This window comes from Schistocerca americana, chromosome 3 (assembly GCF_021461395.2).
Source record: "Schistocerca americana isolate TAMUIC-IGC-003095 chromosome 3, iqSchAmer2.1, whole genome shotgun sequence".
NCBI lineage: Eukaryota > Metazoa > Arthropoda > Insecta > Orthoptera > Acrididae > Schistocerca > Schistocerca americana.
In genome coordinates, this window is record NC_060121.1 from 710,000,173 (window position 1) to 710,023,491 (window position 23,319).

The 23,319-nt window shown below is 40.0% G+C and overlaps 1 protein-coding gene across 1 annotated transcript; it reads right to left on the reverse strand.

The window, feature by feature from the left end:
* Positions 1-1,170: 1,170 nt before the first annotated feature.
* LOC124607218 (chondroitin proteoglycan 2-like) lies at positions 1,171-8,606 on the reverse strand. The gene is made up of 2 exons (XM_047139488.1): positions 8,564-8,606; positions 1,171-3,017 (listed from the first exon to the last, which is right to left on the reverse strand). Exons 1-2 carry the CDS (start codon positions 8,574-8,576, stop codon positions 1,474-1,476), a joined length of 1,557 nt encoding a protein of 518 aa, XP_046995444.1. The 5' UTR covers positions 8,577-8,606; the 3' UTR covers positions 1,171-1,473.
* Positions 8,607-23,319: the final 14,713 nt, after the last annotated feature.

The window sequence follows — 23,319 nt, forward strand, 5'->3', positions numbered from 1 at the left end:
GTCATGCATTACTGAGGAGCAAAGACGTAAAAGACAAGGCATAGTAGAAATCCATGGATATGAGAGGAGATGCTGAATTTAACTGATGAAAGGGGAAAATATAAAAATACACCAAGTGAAACAGGTGAGTGGGAATACAGACATCTGAAAATGAGATTGGCAGGAGGAATGCAATGGCTAAGCTCGAGTCACTAAGTAAAGTGAAGTCTATAGAGGTACATATAACTAGGGGAAATCCACGTACCACTTACAGTAATAGTCAAGAGAAGCAGTTATATGAATATCATATGCAAAGAAGAGAACGCTGAAATGTGGTAGAAATGTATGGACGATAGATCAAGGGATATGCCATATTATAGAAAGGGAAGAGAAAGTAGATGAAGATGAATTGGGCACACAATACTGCAAGAAGGACTTGACAGATGGTTGAATGACATAATGACATTTTAATGACTGAATATGAGTGACATACAGAACCATTAAGACTAATCATGAAATGTTCACTTTCGGAATGCTAAAATAAACCTGCACTCGAGATATATTACTTGTTCTGAGAAGATCAGCTTGTATGATGTTTATATGTCCAAACACTTTACCAAGTTATGAGAATGAATGTAGGAGAAGCATACATCTATAATGTGGGTATTAATATGATAACACACCGAGCGGGGTGGCGCAGTGGTTAGACACTGGACTCGCATTCGGGAGGACGACGGTTCAATCCCGCGTCCGGCCATCCTGATTTAGGTTTTCCGTGATTTCCCTAAATCACTCCAGGCAAATGCCGGGATGGTTCCTCTGAAAGGGCACGGCCGACTTCCTTCCCTAATCCGATGAGACCGATGACCACGCTGTCTGGTCTCCTTCCCCGAAACCAACCAACCAACCAATATGATAACAAAGGTGTAGTTTTTAGGAGCCTATAGAGATGGATGCTAATTTAGTGGATACTTTCGGTTATGAATTCTGATTATGATATTGGTATAAAAGTAAAAATTTATAGCACGTTTCAGTTGATCTACAGACATATCTGTATATATCTGACGTGTTGCGTCCATGCCAATGAAGAGGGAGTTTATTAGCATTAAACATATGACTTTATTATGTGTTCAGAACGGAATATGTACAATACATAAACACATTAGCATAAAAAATTTTAACATCATATTCAGTTCAAATATATAAATACACTTTTCAGTGATTCACAACCAGTACAAGAAGGCCAGTCAAAATCCTGTAGTTTTACACCTAAATGCAGTCACCCAGACATATCCAGATTATTGCTACATCGTCTACAATATACAGTACTGTTGGTTTTATATGCAAGATACTGGGCAATAAGGACTAGATCATAAGCACGACATGATCCCATTGACTTGTAAGGGTCTTGATCACCTGACCCTATGGAGCTCTTTGGTTCTGCAGTAGTTGTTGTAGCTGATGTTGGACCATCTGTAGAGGCATACTTGTTGGTCAAGCTGTAGATGAGCTAGACGCTACGGTTGATCCTGATTTATTTGCGCAGCCAGCATGGTATGGCCAGTCACATACTTCCAGAGTAGGGTTGAAGTGGAGGCCAGCAGGGCAGTCAAACGTCACGGGTTTCCCATGGTCACATTTGCAGAACTGGCTGCAGTTTGAAGCATGTGGAAGGTGCTTAGCAATAGAATCCTCATCTTCATTTTGTGGGCATGTGCCGACAGCTGGACAGTCTCCTGATGGAGGAGGCTTAGCTGTTGAGCTTGATGCTGGAGTTGATGCTGATCCACCTGTGCAACCTGCATTTTCTGGCCAGTCACACACCTCCAGAGTAGGGTTGAAGTGGAGTCCAGCAGGGCAGTCGAACGTCACGGGTTTCCCATGGTCACATTTGCAGAACTGACTGCAGTTTGAGGCATGTGGAAGGTGCTTAGCAATAGAATCCTCATCTTCATTTTGTGGGCATGTGCCGACAGCTGGACAGTCTCCTGATGGAGGAGGCTTAGCTGTTGAGCTTGATGCTGGAGTTGATGCTGATCCACCTGTGCAACCTGCATTTTCTGGCCAGTCACACACCTCCAGAGTAGGGTTGAAGTGGAGTCCAGCAGGGCAGTCGAACGTCACGGGTTTCCCATGGTCACATTTGCAGAACTGACTGCAGTTTGAGGCATGTGGAAGGTGCTTAGCAATAGAATCCTCATCTTCATTTTGTGGGCATGTGCCGACAGCTGGACAGTCTCCTGATGGAGGAGGCTTAGCTGTTGAGCTTGATGCTGGAGTTGATGCTGATCCACCTGTGCAACCTGCATTTTCTGGCCAGTCACACACCTCCAGAGTAGGGTTGAAGTGGAGTCCAGCAGGGCAGTCGAACGTCACGGGTTTCCCATGGTCACATTTGCAGAACTGACTGCAGTTTGAGGCATGTGGAAGGTGCTTAGCAATAGAATCCTCATCTTCATTTTGTGGGCATGTGCCGACAGCTGGACAGTCTCCTGGTGGAGGAGGCTTAGCTGTTGAGCTTGATGCTGGAGTTGATGCTGATCCACCTGTGCAACCTGCATTTTCTGGCCAGTCACATACCTCCAGAGTAGGGTTGAAGTGGAGTCCAGCAGGGCAGTCGAACGTCACGGGTTTCCCATGGTCACATTTGCAGAACTGACTGCAGTTTGAGGCATGTGGAAGGTGCTTAGCAATAGAATCCTCATCTTCATTTTGTGGGCATGTGCCGACAGCTGGACAGTCTCCTGGTGGAGGAGGCTTAGCTGTTGAGCTTGATGCTGGAGTTGATGCTGATCCACCTGTGCAACCTGCATTTTCTGGCCAGTCACAGACTTCCAGTGTAGGGTTGAAGTGCAACCCATCAGGACATTCAAACAGTACAGGAGCTGCGTGATCACATTTGTAGAAAAGTGAACAGTTTTTGCTGTCTGGTAGATGGTCTGTGTGGTCCACTGGATCTACTGGCGGACAGTCCCCTACGGGTGATGCACGGACGGCAGCAGTAGCAATTACGACTAATACGGTCGTTAATACACTTGCTGAAATAGAAGAAGTGTCAACATTAATTATCTTTTGCTTACAGACATTCTGTTCGTTAAAATTTATTATAAACTGACAGCTTACTTCACACATAAGACTAAATTTTCCATAGTTTGACTCAAATAGAATATCATACTGGAACTGTAGTGGCCTTTGGGTCCTAACCAATATTTTTTGCCCTCTGCTGTTATACTGGTTGCCACTTCATTTATTGTCCTAATACAGAAGTGAATTTCTTGCTAATTTTAATAAATAGATGGAAAGAAACTTAAACAAAATGGATAATACCCTGTGCCCATATTACACCCTCTGCCTGACGTCCTTCTTGGTTTATAAAAACTTATTGGCAATTATTTCTCCATACATTCCTAGAACAAATGATTCAGTTTGTGTATGGTTTCAATGAAGCGATAACAGATCATTTTCTTCAAACAAAAAATTCGATGACCATGGCTCCATAGTACACTGGAAAACTACTGGAGTTGTATGTTTTAATTCTGGACTCCCAACAAGGTTTCTCATGATACACTTGCCCTCTACAAAGGACAAACTCTGGTGGAGGATGACGTGCAGTTGACGAGAGGTTTCTTTTATTTACTGGGAAACATTTATGTTATTGTAATGACTCTACGAATGGACTTTTTTTGTGTGTAGAGTCATGTAGTTTTCCGTCTGGAAGAAGTTTTATTTCGTTGCCAAACTAACTCGTCAGGCTGTATTCGAAGATAGCACATTGAATTACTCTTCCCATTACAAAAATATCAACTCTAACGCTATGTTAATCCTATTATATATTTCTCTTGCAGAAAAAGAATGACCTGTCGTTGTGTTTCGCTGTGAACCCGAGATCAAGTCCGTGAGAAAGTCTGGAAACGTGTTTGTTGATGCAAATGCGAATCATGCCAATTGCTGAGTTACTATTCATCGCGTTTAAATTCACGTCGTTACACACAATTCAATAATTTTTGATGAAATATAGTAAAATCCAGTTATGTAACACTGAATGACATGACTGAACATCTAATTCTTACCAGGCTGTATCAACATTTACTTGCTAAAGTAGTCTATCTTACAAATGCGGAAATATTTTTCGGACCTCCCGGTACCCAACGCTTTGGGGAACAGTTATACGATTATCTGATAGTCATAGAATCTCCTAGTGGGAATATGAACAGTATAAGGGAAAGGATGGATTGCTTCTCACTGTAAAGATGAACTGTTGATTTGCAGACAGGCGTAACGAAAAAAATTGTTACGCATTTAGCATTAAGCCAAAGCCTTCTCCAAAAATGTAAATACACACATACACACGAATTCATTTACACAACCTAAAACGCTTTACTCACATGTGGCCGCCATGTGCGGCAGCTAGAACCGTTTTTGCTGGTCCGAGTTGACGGATGTGGCGCTCTGGTGTGCTTGAGTCGTGCTAGCTTGTGTGAATGAATGTGTATGTGTGCTTGTGTGTTTTGCTTTCTAGAGGAGGCTTTCGCTGAAAGCTAAACATGTGACAACCTGATTGCAATCCAACGTCTCAAGTTCATGGTCAGAAGCAGTGTAACATTTTCTGATAGTTATAGGTAATGTAAAGTACAAATAATCTTATTTTTCCTCCTTATGTTTGTAATTGAAAAATCAAGATCGTTCCAAGACAACTTTCGCATTAGACAGATCGTTTTAAAGCGATCGAAGTCCAGGGTATATTACACGCGAGGAAGGCGGAGAAAACTACTGTTTCCTCTGTGATCACTCACTGTTATACACCAATACCGGTTGAGCTTCTAGATCAGTTTGAAGAGTGTGGAGGGTGATACATCTAAAATAAATAAATTCGGGCTCTTGTTGTAACTTAAAGTGAACTTTAAATCCGTTATGAACAGTGGTATGATATTGCTGTCATTGTCATTCTTAAAAGTTTAGCCATTTATATCGGCATTTGTCAGTTAAAAGCTTTCAGTAAAGGGTCGTAATTCTCCCATTACCTTTACTGTCCGCCAACGGCAGTAACATAACTACAACAATTACGTTACTTGATGTCTTGAGGCTCAGATTTACAAGAGATCCTTACAGCCGGCACTGTTGAATACGGTTTCATATCGGAATCGTCAGTTACGTCAGATGTTCCTAACAAGAAAGCGGGGTAAAACCTGGCCAAACGTTTCATATTTTAAGGTAAAAGCCCGAGAATCTTCAAAAAATTATAACTGCAGTATTCGTACGGCTATGTAATACCATCAAATACTTTCAAAATTATGAATTTCATACAGTGCATCATGCATTTGAAACTAATGCAGGTCAGAATGTCGTAATGAAAAAAAAACTGTGATTAAGATGCAGTTCTGTACCTTCCATGATTGTAAACTGAAATATTAATCCTCGGCGAGAGTAGATATACAAAAGAGAATAAGAAAAATAAAAGAAGCTATCATGGGTAGTGCAGCAAATAGGAAACCTAGTGCAGTACACAATCCTCTACATTCTACTCATTGGTTTAAATAATACAACAACCCTAAGTATAAATTTACTCAAATAGCCGGCAAGGTAGGAAATATACTTCGTGAGAACGGGATAGCCAATTTCTATCTTTTTCCTGCGTCCTACGGCTTTGGAACAACTGGATAGTCCACAGCCGTAATTACGGACTTTTAGATTACACCATGAAATGTTTTACGTCTGTCATTAAAAGGAATAACTGTCACTGCTGATTCCGTGGCTTCGATCGATTCAGAAACTAGAAAATTTTGCGATTATTCGGTGTACGCCTAATGTTGACTAACCCACAATGGAGCAAGCAACGACAACATATAATTTTTTGTAAGCAGAGAATACTCATTTACTGCAAAAACAATGGGCACCCATATATTTTTTTATGAAAGCTGAACTGGAGGCTTTCTACATCATTTTATAGCTACAGCCATCTCATTCGACTTAAGTAGATACTGATGTACTGAGTGAGCCACAAGTTTGACCAGTGATGTAGTACAAAAGCAGCCACTGAATTCTAAATACTACAGAAGAAGTCCAGTGAAGCTCTCGTAGAATGAATGCCTTGTTTTCTCGAATGCTGTACTACCTTTAAAGAAAATTCACAATCATCCTTTGTGGAAATAAAGTAACCATGTGAAAGAAGCAGTACTACATGCAGCAATGTAGTAATCACGGTTAATTAGCTCATTTGTTTCAGCCTTGAAACATTTTCCCACACACATCACGTAAATAACACCCAATGTACACATGAATTAGGAAAAACAGCAGTTACATGCAATGAGATGAATGAAATCGTTGCTGATATGAGAATATTGAAGACAACGTGGTCCTGGGCAAGACGTGTCCATCCCAGAGTTAAACACTAATTTGAACATAAATAGGATACTGGTCTTCCAGAACGGCCTGCTAAATTAGGAATTTTTTTTCATTGATAGTAATTTTGAATTTGTAAGCTTAGAAAAAGCTTTTCACGATGTTGACTGGAGTATTCTCCTTCAAATTCCGAAGGCAGTAAAACGCTATTTACAAAATGACAAAATTTACGGATACCGAACGGCAATTATAAGGGCCAAGAGCCATGGAAGTTAAGCAGTGGTTGGTAAGGGAGTGAAGCAGGGAGAAAAAAATGAAAACTATGGTTTGACTGTGACAATGTAATTCTGTGAGAGACAGCAAAGGACTTGGAAGAGCAGTTGAACGGAATCGACAGTGTCTTGAAAGGAGGATTCGAGATGAATGTCGACAAAAGCAAGAAACGGAAAACGGAATTAAGATTTAAGTGTTGGGAAATCTTTCGTGCATATATTTGTTTGGGTTGTAGCCATGTATGGAAGTGCAACATGGTCGATAAACGGCTACAAGTATTTTATACAAGAAGAGAATAGAAGCTCGCAAAACGTCGCACTACAGAAGAATACTAAAGGTTAGATGGATAGATCTCGTAACTAATTAGAAAAATGGAGAAAAGAAATCTGTGGCTCAACCTGACTAGAAAAAGGGACTTGATAGGACACTTTCTGGGACATCGAGGGATCTTAAATTTTGTACTAGGGGGGCGGGGGGAATGGTGGGGGTGGGTGGGGGGAAATCGTAGGTTGAGACCAACAAATGATGTAGCAAGCAGATTCAGAAGGTTGCAGGCTGCAGTAGTTATTAGCAGATGAAGATCCAGGCACAGGATAGAGTAACACACCGAGCTCCGTCAAAGCAGTCTACGGACTGAAGACCATAAGAACAACAATAATTTCGGCTGTTGAATCCCTGTACACAATTAAAGAATGTGTATACTTTTCCTAACTTTACCTCATGATTCGGGGTAAAGAGGTGCAGCAACTGGGGTGCGAGCATTGGGATAGTCGTTTATTTTCTGAGCGGCTAGGAGTAAAGCCTTTCAGTACTATTTTCGTGACTTTCACAACAGTGATAAAACCACTTTCGTGTACATTACTTCAAAGACACGTCCAGTAGCCCTCTTCAGGTACTATTAGCTAAAGAAACAGCAAAGGTGTACCGCATAACATTTATTAACAGTGAAATTCTGTCCCAGAATAGTGCCTTGTTTGACCCATCTGAACAAAATCATGTTTTCGTGAACAAAGGAAATAAATGATTTTCGAGATACCAGAAAAACTTCTGCCAAAAGATAGAGAAGATCCCTTGTGTATATCTAACATGTGCAAATGAGGGTTAGACAACTCTTTTGGAAAACCTACGAAACAGCAATACCTACTAAACAACACATATAAGAATAACGATCTTGACTGAATATAATGAAGTGTTTGTAAAACAAGTTAACGCATGGTAACATACATTATGGCAGAAATCATATCGAACTGGTTGAGCAGAGAATTATATAAAAAATTTACATTCGAGTCAGGAGCACAATTACACAACGAAATTACTCAAGTTCTATGTGGAAAGTGTTATGCTATTAATATCGAACTACAAGTCAAAGCTTGGTGCCAGAGAAAAGCGATTTTTATTTAAAACGTAAAGGTGTACTGCATAACATTTATTAACAGTGAAATTCTGTCCCAGAATAGTGCCTTGTTTGACCCATCTGGACAAAATCATATTTTCGTGAACGAAGGAAATAAATGATTTTCAAGATACCGGAAAAACTTCTGTCAAATACCGGAACAGTAGAATAAGAAACTAAACCGAGTGGTATCAATCATAATACATCCACTGAGAGCTCAGTAAGTTTTAAATTTGTGACTATAAGCAACGAACCCATAAATTCTATCTGACCTTGTCCTGATTGTTCATTCGCCTTTCAATTAACTGAATTTTGCTGTACTTACAATTACTAATCAAAAAATCTGCAAATCACAAGTGGTAAACTTTCCGACGAGACGAAATAACAAGAAAGATGAAAACGTTGCACCCTATTCCCTGTGACAATACACTTGGAAATCGCTAATAATCAGAAACAGAAACGTACCTGGTATAGAGAAGATCCCTAGTGTATATCTAACATATTTGTATTGGAAATCCTTTGAAAGAGAAAAGCAGGAAACAAATGGAGACGGCAGAATAAGCTATTGATGTAACTCACCTCGTAGATTCATGTCGGAAACTCGTCCGAGCTTTCGACGATTCTAAGCGAGTGTAGCTACTATGGATAACGAGTGGAGGCTAGAGCTTATATATCACAGCATGTATCGAATTATCACAGTTATCTTGATCTTATCTCACAAAGTGCAACAGGTGGTATGCCACGAACGGGAAATGACAAATTTCGGAAGGTTACAGTGCAAAGAAATACGCCCATTCTTTCACACGCTCTTGACATGGTACATCACGTCATATCGTTAGGCATGGAGATACGGGGATATCTTGGCGGGGAAATGCACTACGCGCATAGGTACAGCCGTTGGACTCCAATACACGCTCCTACTAATTACATATGACGGAATTAAACAGTAGTGTTTTTCAAATATATATTTAACTTAGGAGATAACGTTGTCCCTCAGAAAAAAACTGTATGCCAGGTGTTTCTATTATTCTGTTATATTACAACGTTTTCACGTTTATCTGTAAGTGGGTAACGTTGCAGAGGAATAATGGATATGCCGCTCTCTTATAAAAAATGTAGAGCAATTGCAGAAATTTTTTATGTTCAAAGTAGTTTTATAACATATGAAGCTCAAAGACTCCATTGAATTCAGTTATTCTCCGAACTAGCTGTTCCTTTGTCAAATGTGGTAAGGTAGCTAACTGGAGTACTCTCACAAATTTTTTAGTTGGCGCGATGGTCTAGCAAGTAGAGTGCTGGACACAATTCCGAGAGATCGCGCGTTCAATCGTGTATACGAGTGGGGATTTTTTATCGTTTCAGTCCGCCAAGGTTGAGCCCATGTCCACTCACCATGCTGTCAGTTTGAGAACCTTTCCCGCGGATAAGAGGGCTATTACACAATCAAATTTATTGGACAAAGAAATCTAATCAAATATTGGACAAAGATGTTTGACGTGGCGAAAAAAGGTAGTTTTACGCTCTCATTCAATATTTCGTCAAAGTTTCAGAATGGCAGACAAAAAGTTATTATTATGCCCTGCAAATGTGTATTAAGATTGCATTATGTTCGTATTTGGAAGAGGAGCAGAAAAAAATGAAAAGAAAGCATGCTTAGTTGAAGCCATGGGTTTCACGGCGAGATAATAAAAGCATTTAACAAAATTTCTTAACGGAAGCTGGAGGTTGAGAACATAAAGCCGTATGAAAATTAGCTACATGCTAATAAAGGAGAGTACATTTCAATACGTACTCAGTAAAGTGACTCATCTACATCCGCAAAAGACAGACTCACAGTAATATTGCGAATTCTTGCAACAGGGGAGATGTGCTCTAGTTTACACTACAGCCCTCAAATACCGCAGTGAAAATTGGCAAAAATAGTAACACAAATGTTTGAAGCTATTTACAAAGCACTGAAGGAAGAATAACTGAATGCAAATAAGTATTTAGTAAATACTGCAACCATTAGGAAACATTTTTATTTCAACAAAAATTGTAGATTTTCTTCTTTACACCCTCAGGGATACAACCTGGCCACGCTTCACTATTAATGACCTCCTCAATTTTCTTATAGTTCTTGCGTATGGTTATTCTATTTTTGCTTTCAGCGTACAGTACTTCGTCTGCCTCGCACATTTCTATCAATTTCCCAGAGGTTGTAATGTTCTTTTAACACACGACCGGTTTCGGAATCTTATACGCCCATCTTCAGGTGCCGCAACTTGGTGCTGTGACCCCGAGCGCCGTGGTCGACGTGTACAAGAAGCGGTGTGCTACCAACGAGCTCCACAGACTTTACCTTTAACACAAATGTTTTACCAAGGTAGCTCAACAGTGACAATTTTCGGAACTTTGCCACAAAAAGCAAAGGCAAAATACATAATCCGTGTACAAACAGACAAGGGCATACGCATTTCATTTTCCGAAAAAATGTAGCACATGGAACAGTACACTACGCTGTAGCCTTAAGCTGACGGCTCTATGTAATGCGGTGGCAAAAAACAAGCAAGTATCGTCACTATCGGCGCTTCTGTCTTCAAAGAAGGTCAAATTTACGAATTTCACAAAAGAACTTCTTAAAACACTGCCGTCTTCTTGGGTGTGTAGGGACAGTTACAGAGTGCACGAAATACTTTGGGGATTTTCTTCTTTCACCCTACTATGTTAAGCATGAAATGGAATTTGATTCCATAGATGAATGTTACTTTTAACGGCCACTTGACGGAATGAAAGCCACTTTTATACCTCCTTCAGTTGTTCAGCATGACATACGGAAACAGCCTTTTTTGTTGTAAATGCCTTAACGACAATTTAACAAAATCATCTCGTCATTACCAGTACTGATACCTTTACAGTTATGTTATCTTCAGTTGTATACCAACTATCTACACGTTGAACACACCCAAACATACGTACACAAACAGTTACTCGTCATAATTTATGCTTCGCTAGATTTTAGGAATTTTCAAGACATTTCTGTATTTGACCGGGTTTTTGACAAGTAAATTTTCACAGCTGTTTTTGATAGAACGAACTGTGTGTAACGTTAAAAATTTGAAGCCTTCAAGGCACAGCAGCATCATTCTAATTGATGCGCAAAATAAGTGGTCCTTGATAGTGCCCTTTAATATAAAAAAACATAAAATATCTCGTAGCAGTTGCAACATGGGATCTAATTCGAAGCCCATCTAGAATCAGCCAACATGTAACTATCAACAAAGGTCAACTATAAGCATCAGCATCGATGTCTAAGATGCGAGGAAACTGCATTACCGGTAAGAATCAAAGATCCACTATAAGGGATTCATATGATAATGCTGCAACTTGCTCGTAAAAGACTTTTCGTTGACAATGACTTAACTGATGTATCTCAATGTAAACATCATTTGTGCTATCAACGACATCCTCAGTTTAAAAAAATAATTATCTAATAATCTGATTCATCTTGCCGCAGCCTCACACATTTTCTAGTGGGCCACGGCAGAGTATTTATTTTTATTGAAAATTGCCATACTCTAAAGTAACTATCACATATTTAAAAACGAGGAAATAACTCAGAACATGACGTATGTTTAGACCTGTTACTTGTTTTAATAATTTTTAGTTTTAGTGAAGATCTTTTCAGAATAATACTAATACGAGTAACCCATATTTTCCCGAAGAAGAATGAGAAATGAACGTTGAAAAGGTTGCAACCATTGGATATCCACTTGTATTCATTCGGTGTGTTCTAGGCAACGCAGTATGATACTTCAGATACATACTACACAACTGTTGCATAAAGTTTCCACTGATGGACAAAATGGTGATTCTTTTGTTAACTGCGTTCCGAAATTTATCTGTGTCTATATGTCTGATGTCTACGACTACATTACATCTCCGTGATTACTCTGCAATTCACAATACAATGCCAGGGAGACGGTTCATCGAACCACCTTCAAACTTTTTCTCTATCGTTCCACTCTAGAACGGCGAGCGAAAAACGCGAACTTAAAAAGTTTTTGTGCGAGCTCTGATATTTCTTATTTTATCACAAATGTTATTACTCCCTATGTAAGTGGGCACCAACAGAATATTTTCGTAATCAGAGGAGAAAGTTAGTGGCTGAAATTTCCCCAGAAAATGTAACCATAATGATTAAGGCCTTTGGTTTAATGATTGCCAGTCCAATTCAAGTATCATGTCCGTGGTACTTTCTCCCCTATTTCACGATATTATAGAACAAGCTTCTCTTCTTCAAACTTTTTCAGTGTCCTTCGTTAGTCCAATCTGAGCTGGATCCCACACCGCACAGCAATATTCCATGAAAAGGCGGACAAGCGTGGTGCAAGCCGTCTCTTTAGTAGACTTGATGCACTTTCTCACTTTCTAAGTGATCTGACATTAAATTGCAGTCTTTGATTTGCTATACCCACAACATTAGCTGTGTGATCGTTCCAATTTAAGTTATTCGTAACTGTAAACCATAAGTCTTTAGCTGAATTTACAGATTTAAGACGTTTAAATATGTGTCATTTCTCGTATAAACGAAATTTAGAGGATTTCATTTAGTACTCGATTGGATGATTTCACATTTTTCATTATTTTAAGTTAACTGACACTTTTCGTACTTCAAATATATCTTGTCTAAATTATTTTGTAATTAGTCTTGATCATCTAAAGACTTTAAAAGACCGTAAGTGACTGCCTCATCTGCAAGCAATATAAGAGGGCCAACAGCAGCAGCGCCTATAACACTTCCAAGTGGAACCGGAGTGCCTTTGCTAGCAGCACGATATCGCCTATGGCTTCTCTCCAGGGCTCGTGACCATACCATTTGGACCCTACGTATCTGCAAAACTGTGGCCTGGTCAGATGAATCCTGATTTTGGTTGGTAAAAGCTTATGGTACCGTTAGAGTGTGATTTAGACCCCACGAATCCATGGACCTAAGTTGCGGAAAAGTCACAGTACAAGCTGGTGATGCCTCCATAATGGAGTGGGATTGTGTTTACAAGGAATGGACTCGAGCATTGACTGGAGATGGTTATCTTCGACCACTTCGTGAAATTTTTCAGCCATTTACGGACTTCATGTTCACAAACAACGGTGGAAAATTCGTGGACGACAATGCGCCCTGTCACCGGGCCACAACTGTTCGTGATTGGTTTGACGAACATCCTGAACAGTTCGAGCGAATGATTTGGCCATTCAGATCGCCGGACATTTATGAGACATAATCGAGAGGTCAATTCGTACACAAAACTTACACCGGCGACACTTTCGCAGTTATCGACGGCTGTAGTGGCAGCGTGGCTCAGAATTTCTGTGGGAGACTTCCAACGACTTGTTGAGTCCATGCCACGTCGAACTCCTGCACTACGCCGGACGAAAGGAGATCCGACACGATAACAGGGGATGCCCCATGACTTAAGTCATCTCATTGTATATATAAACTGCATATATCGCAATGGCGTGGAAATTATAACAATGGCAGTGCTAGGAAACAAAAAAAGAACATTCAGCTTTTCTTTTTGCGGCGTCAGTGTTTAGTGACAGTAAAAATTCCATTTACGTATTCCATAAAGGATATATAGGTTGACCACGAAATTACTGAAATACTTTTCTTGAAATTCCACACTTTCTGATTCGAACTTCTCCGTCGTGACTATATAGCTCACTAATCTTCGCATATTTCTTGCCAAAATAATCAGAAAATTACATTAATAACATAATCTATTCGTTACTAGTTCATTACAAAGTTAACAAAGAATTCTAAGGCTCACTGGTTCAGAGACGTAACACAGACTGCTGTCATGTAGTAACATCTGATAACCAAACATCTATGAAACATGATTCTTCAAATAAATTATACTGATCGATTCTGTGAGACTAATTTTGTAATTTGAAAAGCAGATATTGCAATATGCATCTTGTAGTGGCATTAGTAATTACTTTTATCGGTTTTCGTTTTAAACTGAGATTAAAAGTGTAGGATGACTAGTGTTCAGAAAGTACACATTTTCGTACAAAAATCATGTAGGACAGCCTCATGATTATCCAGCAGAATAAAACAAGAGAATAAGTGAAAAAAAAATACAATAAAAATCAGAGACATAGCAAAATAAAGCTGAGAATCACGTGAATATCGACAAAAATGGTTAGGGCGATTCATTAACGATGAGACCGGCTTCGATTGAGTCAATTTGGAGGAGAGAAAATCACCCCAGTGGTGTCACAGTAGACATCCGCAACATCTTCTCATGAGGTACTGACCGTCTGATCATGCAGCGGGATAAATGTGTTGACAGTTATGTCGATTACTTTTGAAATAATAAACAGTTAACTTACTTTCTGCCGCCTGTCTTATTTTCATTTGACTCCCCCTGGAAGATTGATTGTTCTCGTTTGCAGCTGCGAGTCTCTTTCAGTTCTTCTATAGTCTACAACTTACACGGCTGAAAGATTAACGAAGTGTAGCTAATCTTGTACCACATGATCGCTACTGTTCCTCACGACCAGTGTGCCATGTCGTCTGTAAAATGACGATATCTACTAACAAAATATTCTACGAAGTACACTTACTTTCTAACTCTTGCCCTGATTCTTCTAAATTAGTATCCCACGCGTTAGCTTTGAGTACACTGAACTGGTATGACCTAAGAGCGGGTAACCTCCAAACTGCCATTGTTTTTGTAAAATATTTGGTCTAGGAAATACTATTTTTGTCAGTTCAGATATTCCATGTTCCTAACTGGTAAATTTACTTATAGTTGATGTTCCCGCAACGGTGCGAATTGCTCAAGGCTGCCACGACGCTTTTAAAAAGGGATCTTTCTTTCATGTATTCAGGTGTGCTGTAATGAGAACGCTGCTTGCTATTACAAAATCGCAGTTGTACTTTATCTTCCCTTCATTTGGTATGACTGGCAAGGTTTCTTCGCCTATGTGCAGCACAAAGGAAAACTATCTGTACGGGCCAGGAGAAAGCACTGACAGTGAAATTTCGCAATGGTGCTCGTAGTTGTGCAACATGATAATCAACGGTCCTGTCCCACAAAGCGCCTGATAGCAGTGTATGAACAAATTTTTTCCCATTTTCTTGCTGTGAATAATAAAAGACCTTCAAACTGTAAAGAGATACTGCAAGTAAATGAAGCAAAGCTGCATCAACTCCTGGAGTTAGTTTTGCGATAAAGATTCTCCTTTTCTTTTAATATATTTAAAATGACATGTTTCGAATTTACGCGTTTTCTTCTCTACTGTGCATAATACCTCTCCTTTGATACCAAGGAACTTAATTGGTGCACAAAACTCATTTCTAACTTTTCTTACATTTTCATATCACAATTCCATAAAGAAGTGCCTATGTATTTCGATTTTCGTGGTAGTTACTGTGATACTTAATTTATTTGTAGTCTGCGGCAAAAATTTTAAGGGTTTGCAGTGAAAAATGTGGTCACTGGCTGCTTTACGTTTGGTTCATTGTTGGTGATACGATGCTGTGTATAAAATGTAGCTGACATATTGCAACTATTTTTAAGTTGGAAGGGAGTCCACATCTTACTACTGTGTGGAGGAAACAGAAGTTTAAGTATTTTATATGAGCGTGCTGCCTGGCGGCGCCACTTGCATACAGCCTGCTGCTTAGGCGTGAAAAGTTCGTGCTTATATACGCACGTTCCTAAAATTAGTGATCGCGATATATTTTTGTACTTACAGCTGGATCAAAATAATGACAAAGGATAAAAAATTCCCCACCAACAATTACACAATCGAAACGCTGAAAAACATCTCACATTCTGGACAAATCTTGATGAAAGTTCCTTTGCGACAATTATTTAAAAAAATGGTTCAAATGGCTCTGAGCACTATGGGACTTAACTTCTGAGGTCATCAGTCCCCTAGAACTTAGAACTACTTAAACCTAACTAACCTAAAGACATCATACACATCCATGCCCGAGGCAGGATTCGAACTTGCAACTGTAGCGGTCGTGCGGTTCCAGCCTGTAGCGCCTAGAACCGCTCAGCCACCCCAGCCGGCAACAATTATCAACTGTCATTTATTAAAAGAATATGATTCATATTGCCGATTATGTGAGACTGAGCATATCGATCTGAGCCTAATTCAAAACATCTGTAGAACTTAAATTTTAATGCAGCTTACAATATTCATTTAAATTAATACTTATTGTAATCAGAAATAAATTCGCTGGCTGCGAATATCTAGGCATCAGCTGTGATAGGGATAGATATTCTAACTATTAGTGATATGTTACACTCGTGTTCAGAAAAAAAAACCAGAACAGCTTGAACCGCTGCAGGTAGGACGTTCATATTCACAGGACGTCTGCGTTAATAGGTTCTGTCGAAATGATTAGCATTTAAACTATGTCGGCCCGCGGGTTCAAGGTCAACATCGTTGTCGCTGCCCAACACCACCTACCCATAAAATGTGCCAGCGGCTGTCGTTGTCACCATAAACCGAGGGTAATCGACCAATGTGACTTGATCAGAAGGGCAGGATGCCTCGCAACGTGTGCGCGAACCGTACCCTCAAATCAGTGAGTCTAAAAGAGGCGCATTATTGGCATGAGAGAATGTGATGTAGTCACCCGGGAAAGTGCTGCTCGTGTGGGACGAACTGTTTCGGCAGAGCAACGGGTGTGTGCAGAATGGTTAACGGAAGACCGTAGAACACGACGAAATGGGTCGGGTCGCACCACGCAGGTCGCACCCGAGAAGATCGACACCTCATCTGAAAGGCACTGCAAGACCGATCTGCGTCCTGCTCAGTTCTGGCACAACAGTGTATCAGTGTAACACATCGTACACTATCAGGGATGCCAGTCCTTCGCAGTTTATTACGGCATGGGTTACGTGCGCTGCACCCACTTCTCCGCCTACCTTTGACGAATGTATAGGAACATGCCAGACGGCAATGGTGTATGGAATTACGTTACTGGGCACAGGAATGGCATCAGATAGTCTTCTCTGACGAATCCAGGTTCTGCTTGTTTGATAATAACGCCCGCATTTTGGTTCGCCACAGATAGGGTTATGCGGTCTCACAATGACTGCGTTTGCACAAGCACACAGCGCCATCTCGAAGCATTATCGCGTGGGGTGCTATTGGGTACTACCAAAAATTACACTGTGCGTGTCCAGCGCACTGTGACCAGTCTGACGTACGTGAATGACCTCCTGTGACCCGTAGCCATACCCTTTCTGCACACCACCATAGACGCCATTTTTCAGGAAGACAATGCATGAGCACATATTGCGTTCTTGGTGTCACAGGATTCAGCCTTTTCCCCAGGCCCGCCAGATCACCAGACTTGTCGCCAATCGAAAATGTGTGGGATGCGGAGAAACGACGGGTGCAGCGCTGTGAAACAGTGCCAACCACCACAGATGAACTTTGAAACCAGGTGAATGCAGCATGGATGGCTATACTACAGGAAACGATTCGCACCTCATCCGCGTCGATGCCATCAAGCACGGAACAAGTTAACAGGGCGCATGGCAGACTGTGCCTAAGAGGCAACGGGACACAAGCTGAACCGACGTGACTCAAATACTAATCGCTTCTTCAGAACACACTAAAATACATGTCCTGTGAATATGAACGTCCTGTCACTAGTCGTTCAAGGTGTAATGTTTCTTCCGAATACGAGAGTAAAAATTTGTACCAGAACAGGAATCGAACCCAGATTTCCCAGTTAACACGAACAGTCACCTTAACCACCTTGGTTCTCCGTGTACAAAAAAAATTTTGTTTAGAATTAATTTCGGGCGGCTGCCAATAGAGATTTATGAATGTTCATCCAGACATAAAAGTAATTAATATACAAGTGTTAATTTCACTTCGAAAACATGAATGAATATTCCAACACCGACACAATCACTGAAACTCCTGCAGTGTGTCCCATAACAGTTGTTTCTGTCGGAAGTAAAGATTTGTCGGCTCAATTTCCACGAAATGAAAAATTAAGAAGTGAAATAAAATTGCTCGAACGAGAAAAAAACGATATTTATGAAACACAGTAGTGGTCATCTGAAACTAAAAGCAGTTGAAGCTCACAGCTTGCTTATGTGAACAGTAATTAATTTCAGTTTTAACTTATGATTTATCATAACTTGTTTTATTACCGTTTCCTTTAGTAAAAGTTCTAAGTTACTTAAATAGATTACTTCCGTTTCCTAAGTATTTCCATTTCGAGCCATAGTAGTAAGCAGCTATTGTTTCGCGTTTACTTTGTTTCAATATGGCGTCGAGCGAAGAGTTCAACTTCATACAACTGAAAGGATCCGCACTCTGCTTGTCTTTCTGTATGCCTTCTGCTATGTGATGTGGGTATAGTAGCACCTGATCTGAACACAGGTTCAAGGTAATATTAAACAGAAAGCGCTTGTACCACTTGAAGTAGCAATAGTGAACCTATAAGTCTCTTAACCCGTGGGATACAACCGTAAAGAAGACAACATAACATTGCGTTGTTTGCAGACGACAAGCCGTATATCGTATCTTAAATATGCTATCAACAGCACTAAGTAATTGGTTAACCTGTAAGAGGAAAAATAATAGTACAGTGGTCTTCTTTTCAAAATAGTATTGTAGGTCTAATTTTTGATAAATACCAGGCGTTTTATATTTCATAGCTCAACTGTGTAGTGTTTGTCACAGTATATTATTTTACGAACATTTTGGTGACTGGTAACAGTGAAATTGTTGTTTCATTTAAAATTATTTTACATAGAAGTCGCTTTAAGCTGAAATCATGCTAACCTGAAGAAAAAGTTACTACGTTAAAAAAGTGTTTAGGCAGAATACTATACACAGATGATGGTATATAAAGAGCTGAAACATGTGTGAGTTAGATTATAATAAATGAATTATGTCTTGCATCAGATGGAAAGTCTCGCCAACGTTTTACGCATTTATTAAAGAAACGTGCATAAAGAAAAGAACAAATGAGATAAAAACAAGAAAATGGATATAAGATCGCCATATCGTCGTTCTTCTGCAACCGCATTGAGACTTTTATTCAGAGCGGCAGTGGAAATAGGCAGCAGTAAGTTTGTCATATCGAAATGAACCATTTAAGGCTATTATTGTGACCATTTTTAGATAATCTTTATACAGTGTATGAAAGGAAATGACTTGACTGATTGACAGACTCATCATCGTCCAGCCCAAACCACTATGAGGAGAAACTTTAAATTTGGAGATTGTGTTGACCTTACACTGTAGACATCTTTTAAGAAGGTGGACATCGTTTAAGAAAGGATTTTACGAAATTCCACACCTGAAGAGGTGAAGTGGGAGATGAAAGGGTTTTTGAAAATATGTCCTTAGTATGGAAATTTTGAAGCTGGAACTAACTTCTCAGTGAGAAATAAAAAGAATTCATAATTCCATGTGTCTGGATATTCAACCCCTAAGGGGGATGAAATATGGTGAGACTGATTCACTGGTTCATCATTGCTCAGCCCAAACAGCTAAGGATGGGACCTTGGAGTGGGTATTGATCCTAAACTGTAGACATCATTTGGTAAGAGACTGTTCGAAGACCCAGCCCTAAGTGCGTAAAGTAGGGGATGAGAAGATTTTTTTAAGATATGTGTCTGTTAAGGCAGTTTCCGTTTTCTTTTTTTTAAGTCAGCAGCCTTCTGACTAGTTTGATGCGGTCCGCCACGAATTCCTCTCCTGTGCCAATCTCTTACTCTCAGAGTAGCACTTACAAACATATGTCCTCAGTTATTTATTGGATATATTCCAGTTTCAGTCTTCCTCAACAGCTTTTGCCCTCTACAGCTCCCTCTAGTGCAATGTAAGTCATTCCCTGATGTCTTCTCTTTGTCAGTTGTCCACATATTCCATGAATCTCCAATTCTTTGCAGAACCTCCTCACTATATACCTTATCAGTCCACATAATTTTCTGTAGCTTCGATTCACTTCTGTCCTGGTCTGCCCAAGGTCTATGTCTCACTACTGTACAATGCTGTGTTCCAAACGTACATTCTAAAAAATTTCGTCTTCGAGTTGTAGCCTATGTTTGATACTAGTAGACTCCTCTTGGCCAGGAATGCCCTGTTTGCCAATGCTGGTCTCCCCTCCATGCGTCCATCACTGGTCATTTTTCTGTCTACCTAGAAGAATTCCTTAACTTCATCTGCTCCGTGACAATCAATCTTGATGTTACGTTTCTCGCTGTTCTCATTACTGCTACTTCTCCTTACTTTCGTCTTTCTTCGATTTACTTTCAATCAGTATTCTGTACTGATTTGACTGTTCGTTCCATTCAGCAGATGATGTAATTCTTCTTCACTTTCACTCAGAATAGCAATCTCATCACCGAATCGTATCATTGATATCCTTTCAACTTGAATTTTAATTTCACTCTTGAACCTTTCCTTTATTTCAATCATTGCTTCATAGATGTACAGATTGAATATTAGGAGCGTAAGACTACATTCCTGTCTTACAACCTTTTTAATCCAAGCACTTCGTTCTTTGTCGTTCACTCTCATTACTCTCTCTTGGCTCTGGTACATACTGTATACTACCCGTCACTCCCTGTAGCTTACCACTATTTTTCTCAGAATTTCGAACATCTTGCACCATTTTACATTGTTGATCTCTTTTTCAAGGTCGACGAATACTTTGAATGTGTCTTCATTTTTCTTTATTCTTGCTTCCATTATGAACCGGAGCGTCATAATTACGTCTGTGGTGCCTTTACCTTTCCCAAAGCCAAACTCATCGCCATCTACCACATTCTCAGTTTTCTTTTCCATTCTGCTGTGTACTACTTTTGTGAGCAACTTGGAATCATGAGCTGTTAAGCTGATTGTGCGATAATTCTCGCACTTGTATGCTCATGCAGACTTCGGAATTGTGTGATCGATGTTCCTCCGAAAGTCAGATGGTATATCGCGACTCATACATTCTATACCGCAACGTGAATAGTCGTTTTGATGCCTCTTTCTTCAATGTTTTTGCAATTCTGATGGAATGATATGCTTCCCTTCATCTTTATTCGATCTTAAATCCTCCACAGCTCTCTTAAATTCTGATTCTAAAACTGGATCCCCTATCACTTCTAGATCGACTCCTGTTTCTTCTTCTATCACATCAAATCTCCCCCTTATAGAGGCCTTCAAGGTACTGTTTCCACCTATCCGCTCTCTCCTCTGCGTTTAACAATGGAATTTTCGTTGCACTCCTAATATAAGCACCCTTGTTTTTAATTTCACCGAAGGTTGATTTGACTTTTCTATATGTTGACTCAGTGCTTCCGACAGTCAATTCTTCTTCGATTTCTTCACATTTTTCATGCGGCCAGTTCGTCTTAGTTTCCCTGCACTTCTTGTTTCTTCCTCAACTACCTGTATTCCCGTATTCCGCTGACCATTTTACCTTCTTCGCACCTAAGTTTTTCATTTTACCTTCTGTGATTACCCTTTTTGGACGTGACCATATTCGCCTGCAACCTTTTCTTCTTCTCTTCTCCTGCATCTGCATTATAGTCCCCCATGTCTATTATAGTTCGATCACCCATTACATACTGTATTATCCGTTCAATATCCTCATAGACTTTCTCTATCTTTTCATCTTCAGCCTGCGATGTCGACATGTGTACCCGAACTATCGTTATCGGTGTTGGTTTTCTGTCTATTCTAATGAGAAGAATCGAATCAGTGAATTGTTCACGGTAACACAATCTCTGCCCTACCTTCCTATTCATAACGAATCCTACTACCGTTATACCATCTTCTCCTGCTTTTGATATTACCTTATACCCATCTGACGAGAAATCCATGTCTTCTTTCCATTTCGCTTCACTGACACCTACTGCATCTATACTGAGCCTTTGCATTTCCCTTTTCAGTTTTCTAGCTTCCCTACCAAGCATCTGACATTCCATGCCCAGACTTGTAGAACGTTATGCTTTCGTAAGTTATTCAATCTTTTTCTCATGGTCACCTACACGTTGGCAGTCCTCTCCCAGGGATCCGAATAGGAGGCTATTCCGGAATCTTTTGCCAATGGAGAGATCATTATGACACTTTTTCAAGTACAGGCCGCTTGTCCTGTGGATACACGTTTTATGCCTTTAATGCTGTGGCTTTCATTGCCTTCTCCATCCTCGTGCCGTTGATAACCGCAGATTATTCCTCCTTTCAGAGCAGTTTCCCACCCCAACGACGAGAGAGTGCCCTGAACCTCTGTCCACTCCTCCGCCTTCTTTGAAGGTCTTTGGCAGAATGAGGGTGAATTCTTACGTCGGAAGTCTTCGGCCGCGGATGTTGAATATTAATCAGTATTCGGACACGGGGCACAGGGCATTTTGATTACTAATTAAAGATGTTGCCCCTAGACCACAGGTGACCGCTGCGAGTGTGAAATACTGGGTGAAAATATTTTTTGAAGTTAAAGATTATTAAACAACTTCCAAGGTATTTTTATGCTCCACTTATGAGAACTGGTATTTAACCTCTCGGTAAGAAATAAGAAAAATATCTGTTACAGTGTTTCTGGAAATTCAACTCTGAAGGGATTGAAAGGGGGATAAATTTTTAAAGAAAATGTTTCGTCTTGTTAGAATATTTTTAAAACTAAATGTATATGTATACATATTCGTATTGCACTCTTTCGTTTGCAATGATGAAGTGCGTTAGGAGGATGAATGATTCCGTGGGAATATCACCACAAGAACACAAAACACAAGCTTAACAACAACCACCTACTCCGACTACCAGAATCGCTCTGTTGTCAGAAGTACATTCGGAAAATACCATGCTTCTATGGTCTTAATTAGTATGAATAGTTTAGAGGGTGTTGCAGTTTGTGAACAACATAAAAATTCCTTTCAAGAAAAATTTTAAAAATCTGTTAAGACCATATAACATTACGCGAGCGGAACAGTGGGCGCTAAGCTTGTGCGTAATACGTTTCTAGCGCCTGAGGAGTGAACTGCAAACACGCAGTCGTCTGTGACTAATCATATCACTTTTTCTTATCTCTGTAAGAGAAATGCATTTCAGATCAAAGACGAAAAATACCGCTAAACTCCCACTCAGCATAAATTAAATAGGAGTACCGCACAAACACTGTTTTCACGGTGTGTGACCGGTACAAATGACGCAAGTTCACTGACGTGCGCAGCGTCTAAAATTCAGAACATTTCTTCACCGGACGGACATGGGTAGTGGAATAGTTGTAACAGACAGACAACTAAATTGCACCACAAAAGAATCTTACATTGTTCATCGTATCCGGTTTGATACATCTACCTTCCTGCAGA